General features: G+C 33.5%; 1 protein-coding gene across 4 annotated transcripts in view; it reads right to left on the bottom strand.

Annotated features, from left to right (window-relative positions):
* Positions 1-369: 369 nt before the first annotated feature.
* Positions 370-10774, bottom strand: part of CAPS2 (calcyphosine 2) — a 29459-nt gene continuing 19054 nt past the window's right edge. For all 4 annotated transcript variants that reach the window (XM_026867316.1, XM_026867329.1, XM_026867323.1 and 1 more), the window contains 6 exons: positions 9105-9220; positions 6172-6245; positions 4405-4559; positions 3771-3890; positions 2649-2745; positions 370-1349 (listed from right to left, as the gene is read on the bottom strand). In XM_026867316.1, the coding sequence (XP_026723117.1) occupies positions 1174-1349; positions 2649-2745; positions 3771-3890; positions 4405-4559; positions 6172-6245; positions 9105-9220 (738 nt within the window). In that variant the 3' untranslated portion in view covers positions 370-1173. The remainder of the gene's footprint in view (positions 1350-2648; positions 2746-3770; positions 3891-4404; positions 4560-6171; positions 6246-9104; positions 9221-10774) is intronic.

The raw sequence follows: 10774 nt of genomic DNA, 5'->3' as shown, positions 1-10774 counted from the left end.
AGAGGAAGGTTCTGTTAACCACAGACTATAAATTCAAAACCAGGCAGACAAGCACAGAGGAAATGAATATATTCTCAGTGCATAGGCTTAAGAAATGCACTTCAATATACAGTTAATTTTGGTGACAGATATATTGAAACCAAAGGCTATCTCTCTCTCAATATATAATAATACATTTTTAAATTCATAACACAAATAATTTTACAGAATTAACAAGATGTATTAAATTGAAAAGCATATCTTGCTAAATATTTGAAGTAGCAAGGAATATGTTAATTCATGGTTTAATTGTTGTTGTGACAATGGTGGTTGTTTTGGGGGTTTTTTTTACACCTTTCTGGTTTATATTTTCAGAGTAGATAGGAAATGCTAGACATCAGTTTGACAAAGGATATCATTGCCACACTTCAGTTTAAAAAAAAAAATCACAGTAATAGAAAGTAAAGAAACCAAGTATTTAAAATATAAACTATTTGTTTTGAAAACCACTTAGCAAAATATAGGAAAGGAAGAAGTGCATTACAAAATATCCATGTGCTTATTAAAACCTTTGGGATGCCTGACCAAGATGAAAAAGTAAGATCAGTCAAGATGGCCAAAGGGCTAATTGGTGTGAATGCTTCTGCACTTTCAGTACTTCAAACATCCTCAAAACTGGAAAAGGATGACCAGCTTTCTTTCAAGCTAAATACCACCATTACAAACAAGAAATGAGACAAAGAATGTTATAAGAAAAAACATACTACTTTTATAAGAAGAAAACGCTGAAGAAAAGCTACCATTGATATTTATACAGCCAAATCTAAAGCTTTTCACAATGCATCACAAAACTAAATTTTCTCTTGCATATACCCCTTCATGCATTTTAATATTCAAATTCCCTCTTATTTGAGAATAGGCCACTTTATTCTAATATCCAATAAACGATGCCTTTTGGTATGGGGAACAGCCCTTATTATTTCCAATGAAAAGGAATGAACCGCATTCATATTAAAAAAGTGGTTAGCATAACTCAACAGACACTCTAAGAAATTTGCCATGTATTATTCAGAAAGCATCTACAATTTTCAGTCCCTGAAATCAGTTTAAGACACTAATTATGAAGTACTGCACATCCTTGTTTAGCTCACTCCTTGTTTAGAAAATGCCTCTTCATTTTTGTCATCTTCCATTCTAAATTCCCCAAGGGTTCCTTAAGATATTAACAAAATCATCGTCATCCATGATTCCAATACTTAATCCTTCATAGTAATCTTCAAATTCAGAATAGGACACTTCATTGGGGTTGCTGCAGGACTCTCCCAAAGTTTCTAGAAATGACGATTTAATTTCTTCTTCTGTAGCTTTGCCTGTGAAAATATTTTTGTTCCATTAAATACATTTTCAAGAACAACTGCATATATATAGCGTTTAGTATACTTCAGGAAAGAAACTTTCAAATTTTAGCTTGCAAATATTTTTTTCTTAAATTCAATATTCTGACTTCATAGTTAAGTCACTGGCTCACTTAATACAAGTTGCAGAAATCATCTTACTTTAATAGCACATGATAGCATTAAATATCAACAGAAATGTAAGACCACAGTCAATTTCAATCAATTATGAGATCAGGAAGATTGTTTTTTCAAATGACTGCAAAAAACAAATAATGCTTTTGTAAACTAAAATTCTGGTAATTCAGAAGTTATTTGTAGTAATTCGTGTGTTTAATATAATACAAGCTCAAAGCTTTAGGAAAACCTTAAGATGCAAGTTTGCATTCAGAAAGTGTTCTGCAATTTACATGTGTATTCTAGTGACTTAATAAAGATTATACTCATAGCATTGAGAAAAAAAATGGAAAAAAATATAGCATTATAGCACTGGAAAAAACTGCATTTGTAACATCTCTGTACCACCACGTGTCTTCATGTGTTACCATTAAAATCACTGGCAATACAAAAAACATCCTTTCTTCTACAGGTAAAAGAGAAAGGGTCAGGACACTAAGGAGACTTTGACCATGAGTAATTTAGTACATGGAATGTTATTTTAGAAACTGACATACATATATTTAAACTCCTATATTTCCGACAGCACAGTTTAAACATTTTTGAGAATCCTGAAAAAATAATTAAGATACCAACATTTCCTCTGTAAAGGGTGACAATCCTGTCCCAGAAATAAATGAATAATATATTCTGAAGGAACTTCAAGTGCTGAGTACATTCACTGTCAGCTGGAAACCTTTCATACTTCGATGGAAAATAGTAATATGAAAATGAGAGTATCCTCCTAAGTAAAAATTATTAATATCATATGTGTCACTGACAACTTGCACACCAAAGCCAAGAAATAACTACTTAAATGTAGTCCTATACAGTCAGGGAAAGGAACTCCTCTGCATATATGCAGTATTTGCAGCTTGATAAAAAGCAAGTATTAAAAATGTGTAAATGGACTTCGTTTATATGCATGCTCCAGATACACACATTATAGGCCATCAGAGGAAAAAAGGTTCTCCTTAACAGATCAAGTCTAAACCAGTATGATGACAGGTTGCATTTGCAACAAGTTTCTGGATCTGGTATTTCTGCTAACAAGATGACTTCAGTAGTTAGAGATTTATTTTTTTTTTCATTTTTGTTGTTGTTGTTCATGTGACTTACCTGCCAATACTAGAGGATGTTTCTTTGCACAGTAACATTTTCTGATATCTACCATAGGCACACTGCCAGTTTTGTTGAAATCTAGTTTCATATAAGCCTATAAGGGAAAAAGAGTTTCATATATAAGCATACAAGGAAAAATAAAGTGGAAAGATGTAAATCTCAAATATACTTAACTACCTAGAACATATTTTTAGACCTTGTGCAATGGATGTCAGTTTACCTATTTTATGTAAGGCACCAGATACCAGAAAATTATTCTAGATTATAGAGTTTCACGACTACTTTATCTCAACAGCTTTCAAATCAGATGTAGTCCCCTCATCAACTCAAAAAAAATGTGTCTTCTCTCCAAACTTTTTAGCTTATCCTTAGAACCAGAAGTTAAGCTGCTTCCCTTGTGCATCCTCTAATTCCTGCATCATTCTGACAGAGGCCTCACCCAGCACAGTCTCTATAGCACTTCTAATAGCAACTTCATTTTCATTTCAGTTTATTCAAATACACACACTCAATACATAAGGCTAGGAGAGTCAGATCCTCCATGATTAATAGTATTAAACTACATGTCATTTTTCTTGATCTTGACATCCAGTCACTACTCTATACACGGTTTTGTTATCAGTGTTTCATACTGTAAACAGCTCCACATTACATTATAGACATATAACAAATGGCATATCAAATATAGGAAGTCTCACAAATACAATTACTCTTATTGTAGGTCTCAAAGGAGGCAAGTATTATTGCCTCCTACTTCAGACACTGAGGAAAAAAAACCTGCACACAAATATAGTGATCTGCCAAAATAAGAAAACTTCAGGGTGCCAGATGCTTTACACACTGGACTGAACTGTAAGAATAGCACACATACACATAAACTCAACATCATAAAGGAATTAAATTCTAGAGTTTAAAATTAACTAATTCAACAATGGAACAGCATGCAGTCCTCTAATTTACATTTATTTTAATAAACTGTTCTGAAAGTCTAAAAAGTCCATTACCAGATGCACAGTATAACAACAGAAAAAACCCCCAACAACCAGAACATGACAGATAACTAACTCCAAAGTTAAACTGCAAAATATCTACACTTAGAGCATCTGCAACAAAACTTACTTTTCTTACAAATGCTTTCCTATATTCATTCATTTCTCCAAACACAGCACGAGTAAATTCTCTGTAGTCAACCTTGTCACGCTTGCTGTCATCAAGAATAAGCCATAAGGATTCCAAGTCCTGCAATTTAAAAATATTTTGCCAAAGTTCTTAACTATGTCCTGGAATAAAACAATTGCTATAATAGGAAACTGTTTTATTCTCACAAAAAAATTCAAACTTCCAAATCCAAACTAATTCAAAGATTTGTCAAAATAATGCATAATTATCATAATTCATATTATTTACAGTTCTGATAGCTGTGGGCTATTTTTAAAACACAGTATATAAAACAAACAAACAAAAAAGTGAATAGCATAATCTATATTATTTTTTTAAAGGCCAAAAAAGAAAAAATTGATTGCAATCCAACTTGCTTCTTCATGATGTAAAAAGATTGTTTGTTTTTAAATTTACTGGGTTTTTACCTTTAAGAATTTCACATAGAACTGATATAGAACTGTCAATATGCCACAAGGAAAAAAAAACCCTGACAAAAACCAACTATTAAACTACAGATTTAAGCAAAGAAAATAAGTTATTCCATAAATTCAAGTAAGAGAATACCCATGATTATAGTTTCAGCTAGACTTACCCCTTCAGGCACTTCCAAATGAAATACTTTTAGAGCTTCTTTAAAGGCTGCCTGAGAAAGAAAACCATTTCTGTTCTTGTCTACTTGCCGGAAATACTTTCCTAAGCCTGTTATAACTCGAACTCCTCTCTTACTTAGCGATTCTCTGAGTATACCTGAAGAGTTAGAGAAATAAAGGACACGATGTTTACCTAAAGTTGGCCACTTGCTGTGGAGCTGATATAAAAGAAAACCACAGCCACTTATGATACTGCTAGTTAAAATGACATATCCATGCATCCAGGCTCCCCTACCTTTCATGAAAGAATGTCAATCCAAAATGAAGCTATCTATTACTTAACTTTTTAGTAGAAATCATATAAAGCAGCAGCAATGCCTAACAAAACTTTTAGAGATTGCAGAAGGAAGATGGCTATTGCCGTCTATGTGTTCAGATTATAAAACTGCTTACTTCTGCTAGAACTGATTACATTCCATGATTCAACATACAAAGCAATTTTAGGAACACTGTTTTGGTAATACAAACATTCCATTATGAGACACAGAGCTGCTCCTTCATTGTATAAACATGTTAAATACACGTGGAAACAAGAACAAATATAAGTAATTCTGCAAAATCATTCCAAAATGATATGCAGACAACTATTTCTATTAAAGATTTTGATAAGACTGTAATTTTTAAGTAGCAGGTTTACATTAGGGATGTCTGAGTTTCTCAGCATATTCTGTTAACAGAAGTCCTCTATTATTATATCTTCAAATTACTTGTATCTACAATTATAAAGCAAAATAGGGGGGAAGGTGAAAGAAGGAAGTTTTTCCCAGTGAAGTTCAAACTCAGACCTATGTTAAAAGATGTCTTGAAGTATACACATGTAACCTTCTTCCAGATCACATCAGCAAACCTTAGATGTAGTCAGGTAACTGAGAAATCAATTTGCATCTATTATGCAAGAGGAAAAAATGAAGTAACTAGAAGACTTTAAAAATATTCCTAATTATTACTCCAACGATTTTTCTAAAAGTAAATGTCCAAGCAGTTGTGACCAAAGAGTGATGACTAAACAACAAGTTTAGGTAACAACAGTAAAATGCAGATTCTACAAGCTGAAACCTATTCAGTTCAACAGTTTTTGTTGAACAGAGGTTACAGAGATAATACACAGCACTGCATAAATATCTTTCCATAATTTTAAACACAAAGCTATCCCTTTGTCCTAAAGACTGTAGGTAGGAAGCTGGTAAAACTTATTTACATATTCCAGAATATACTACTCAATTATACTCACATATTTTAATAAGCATAATATTAATGACTGTAAAAAAAAAACTTAGCAATGTATAGAAATAATGGCTAAAAGGAGTATGTAGCACAAAATTAACCAGAGATTATAGATTGTACATATTGCAAATATTTTTTTTAATTTAATGCCAGTTTAAAATAGAATCAGAATTATGTTTCAGCATTTTTTCAGAGATTATGTCAACAGACATTAACATTTTATTGATTACATTCACAATTATTCTGTACTGTCTCGATCATCTTTAGCCAGACTGTTTTATTTAAAGAAAAAGAGAGGAGAAAATATTCTTATGATTTATTTATGCTGGCATCAGATTCTAATAATATTCTGATAAATATCTAACTTTTATTTAATTTCATTTATACAAATAAAATCTTTATAACATTGCTATTGTTCTTTGTGTTGAGCTGTAAAGATAGAAATACAGAAATTAAAATTAAATGGGTTCTGGTAAGACTCAAACCTTGAATCTTCTTGAAAACTTCACTGTCATCAGCCACTTGCTTGGAACACTCTTGCTTGAATTCCATAGAAGCTCTAAAGTAATAAAAATTAATGTTGATTGGTGAAATTACATGTAATATGACTGAATTCAAAATAGTTATAGTAAAAAACTTATTGAACTTTAATTCTTGTACTACCCTTACAAGCATAGTATTCAATTGCTTGCGTTTGAGACAACATCACACCAAAGTCCTTGATGAACAGCTGCAGATATGCAGAAGTTCCTTTCTGACAATATTCCATTAGCAGCTCCTCTACTAATTCATTAACCATGAACAATTCCTTCTGTGTGTAAAATCTCCAGAAATTTATTTCAAGACAGTCCTAATCTTCAACTCATGCCACTGGAAGAGTTTGTTAAAGCAACTACATTTTTTTACAAACAGGAAAATAATAATGAAGTAGCTAAAACTCTCTCTTTAGAAAAGAAATAGCAAGGGTAGACCAAAATCTTAGTTGCAATCTAGGAATTATGGTTGCATTTTGTGTTTTGTCTGGCAAGTTCCCTTCTGAGAAGGGCTGTCCAGAAGACCCCATCAGAAATTATTATAAAGGTTGATTAAAAATAAATACTGTGAGAGAACTTACTGGAAGAAAAAAAAAATGCTCTATAATTATTTTAATCACAGTAGGAAGGCAAATGGAAAAGCACTACTGTAAACTTTGATCTGCTTGCTCACCAGTTGTTTGCCATGGAGTGCTCCTTCTGCTTTCTGAGGCCAAAGACTTACATTTCTGCTATCTATTAAGACTTTTCACCTCCGCTTTTGGTACCTCCCATTACGAAGTCCCTAAAAGTTGAGTTCCATCTAAACTGGAAAGTCAACAACCACCTACAGAGGACAGCATACTCTCATGGCTTGTGACAGCAGGAAATAGCTACTCCCGAAAACCTGCAACAGATCTTTTGGACTGCACCTGAGCAGGATTCTCTGTGAGTACAGTAATGGAGGTAAGAGGATTCAGTTCAAGAGTTTTGCACCAGAGAATACTGAGTTCAACAACACCCCCATTCAAAAGAAAAAGACAGACTTCACAATCTGAAATTTAGTAACTAATGGAAAGAACAGAGAGAGTGTATAAAAAAGAAATAATCTGTTTCACCACAGGTAGCAGAAAATCCAAAATTACAACCCAGTGAGCAGGTCTTTTTTCTGGAGCCTTCAGAGATAACACTGGATCAACTCCAAATTTCACAAGCATAATATTAGAAATAAATGAAAGAAAAAGCTGTTTACCAGAATCAGAGGCTTCTGAGATGTAAAATGTCTTACATAAACTATCTGAAATTAAACTATATTGTGTTTTATTTCATGGAAAACTTGCAGAGAGCTAACAATTAGCACTAAGAATCATACAACCACGTATTTCTGTCTGTTAATCAGTTACATTTGAATTTACCGGTTTATATACTGTTAGCTCACTATGGCTCCTTTGCAAATCTTTCAGTGTAAAGGGACCTTAAAGTGAATATTACCGTAACTGAGTACAAGCTTCATGTGTCTAACTTGCAGAAAGCAAAATAATAGTCTGTTAAATTGTGCTAACAAAAGTAGTCTAAAGATACTGAATGTATTTAACTGACATTCTGTTATTGCTGTTCCTAGTCAAGAAGGTACTGAAGTAACTGATATATGAGAGGCCAGGAGAGCTTGAAATGGGAGAATAGATGGCTCAAGGGATGTTATCAGTGTGTATAAATACCTGACAGGAGGAAGTAAAGAAAACTGAGACAGGCTCTGCTTGGTGGAGCCCAGGAGAAACATAGGAGGTTCCTTCTGAACATCAGGAAACACTTTAGCACTGTGAGGGTGATAGAACACTGGAATAGGTTTCCCACAGAGGTTGCAGAGTCTCCATCCTTGGAGATATTAAAAAAATCTGGATGCAGCCCTGAGCAACCTGCTCTAGTAAACCCTGTTCTGAGCAGGGGGTTGGACTAGAGACTATGTCGAGGTCCTTTGCTATGATTCCATGATTTTATGAAAATTTCTACCTTGTAAAATTTGCTATTGGCTAACACTCCTCACCAAAATCTGAGTAATCAAACTCTGACTGTACTTCCTACACTGTTAAGTAACTTTCATGTTCAGGCAACACAGCAGCATGATAAATTTTATACCAACATTTTATTTGTTCTAAGAACCACTATATTCACAATAAAAGCTAGAAATCCCAGAGAAAGAGGCTTCATTCCCTAGACAGTTTACTTCCTTACAGATATTAAGATGAAAATATTACCTTCAAAAATAACACATACTCAAAGATTAACCATTCACCTAACCATCTGAAAAAGTTCTAAGAAATTCCCATCTTTCAGACTATGGAACAAGAACTATTTTGAAAGAATAAGCGCAGAAATCCTGTCCCAGTGCCTGAAGTCTTCAACATGTGGCAATATCTGGAAGAACAAAGAATGAAGGGATAGGAAGAGGAAGGAAAAAGAAAATTAAAAAGAAAAAAAAAGAGAGAAACTTCCAATCCTTCCCCTGCCTGTGTTCAAACACTTGCATTATCATGACTGATACAAGCTTTTAATATAAGCTTCACAAAAGATTCAATAATAATAATGTTGATCACAAAAGAATTTTCCCCAAATGTAGTGGTTTAGTTCATCACGTTTCAGTATATGATTTCTACATAAAAACATCTGGCTGGCTTCAAAGCAAATAAAACAGTTTCATAATCTAATTAATTCTTATTTTAAAATCACTCATTATCATTCTAAAAAGTTAGCGAATTATAGAACATGCACTAACATTACTCATTTTTCCTAACAACAGCCTAAATACAGAAGAATACTAAACAGTAAGATGTTAGAAGCTCTTATTAAAAAAATCTTTTTTGTTTAAGAAAGGAAAGGTAATTTGAAAAACAGTTAGCTGCACTTACTTTAGGAAATCCATAGCTGCCTCATCAATACTTATCACACGAAGAGTGAGAACTGAGTTCTGCTTAACACTTTCTGGAAGGTTATGATCAGCACTTTGGAAAGTTAGGTTAGCTCCCTGTTGGTAAAGCATGCAATGATTTACAAACAGGTTGTGCATTTTGTAAAATACATTCTGCGAGACTTTCAAGTGATTGTTAAATGCCTTGGTATGAAATGATGAAAAGGTGTAACTAAGGTCAGTTAACCTTCTTAACAGAGCCTTTCTGGTACTAAATAAAAACATCTGCTGGCTCCAAGATAACAGATTATCCTCTATGCAGAGGTTTGCCTAGCAAGAGGGCCTACTATTGTCTAATTTACAGCTGAGCATGATACTACAGATTGTTGTTCCCTCAGCCAGGCTCTACTTTTCAATTTTTCTTTTCTCTTCATCCTTACAGGATCCAAAACTCACTGGAACACAGAAGAGAGTCACGGAAGGTGTCACATTGATTCCATGAGAGCAAAGTTCTCTAGAGAAACCCTTCACAGTTAACCGAAAGTCATATTTGAGATAAACAAATAACTAAAAATTAGCCTTCCCAAAGTTCAGATCATTCTTGCAGTATAACTATAAAGTTATTCTTTGCTAGATTGCTAGATTTCATTAATAAATATAGAATAAAAAAAACTTATTATTAACATAGAGTTGTTACCCAGTATAGTCTCTTCTGAATATTACAAATTCCCCTTCTCTCTAAGTTGGGGACAGAGGACATACCTCACATATTCTGCAAAGTTAAAATGCTTTTTGGTTTGGGAGAAGAGGGAAAGGGAGAAAAAGAAAAGCATCAAACTAAAAGCAAAGAATGCTGAGAAGAATCAAAAAAAGTTATAAAGCCTCCAAATCTCATAAACTAGGAAGGAGACAGTGACACTGTTATTGTGCATTGCCTCAACCATTTGGACTTTGTGACAGATTTGTATATCTTAATGTCAGTCCAGAAACCTGGTATGCAGCTATGGAGATTCACAGATACGATGTCATTCCAAAGAGCTACTGAACTCTGTAGCAGTATATTTCTGGATGGCTTTAAGGCGCATCTTTATTAAGAACGTATTTCCATCTACAGGTTGCAAAGATACACAGCAGTAAAATTTTTAAAATCCCTCTAAAAAATAGCTTCAACCTCCATACCATAAAGGAAGTAATCTATTTCATCTTGGAAACTCTTATATTGTAGCCACATGTAAACAGGATTACGCAGGTGAATAGACAAAATACTCTAAAAACTAATGTTGTCTTATTTTACTTTCAATACTTCATTCAAACATGCTTTTTGCTGTAAACTCAAGATTCGCAGGATGATGTGGAGAACTCAGTGAAAACACTCTGTACTTGAAAAATGGCTCAAATATTTATAAAGCAGGAACACTTAACCCAGTACAGAACTACAACAGTACAGAAAATGCAATGATTTGTAGTCAGTCATTAGATTAGCTGGTAGATGAAGTTTACTGTTGTTTCCAAAGGACTCTCTAAGCAACTGGTTGTAAACATTTTTGAACTTTAGATTAAAAACAAATAACCTGCAAGTTACTCATGTTTAAAAATATATTTAGTCCATTGCCTCTTGTCAAAAATGCCAGCGGACCTTGCAAAGACTATTAATTTTTAACAAGTACTTTA

This window comes from Athene cunicularia (genome assembly GCF_003259725.1).
Source record: "Athene cunicularia isolate RWA chromosome 1 unlocalized genomic scaffold, athCun1 chr1_part2, whole genome shotgun sequence".
NCBI classification, from domain to species: domain Eukaryota; kingdom Metazoa; phylum Chordata; class Aves; order Strigiformes; family Strigidae; genus Athene; species Athene cunicularia.
Note: the sequence above shows the minus strand (reverse complement) of the source record. Positions and strands in the feature narration are given on the sequence as shown.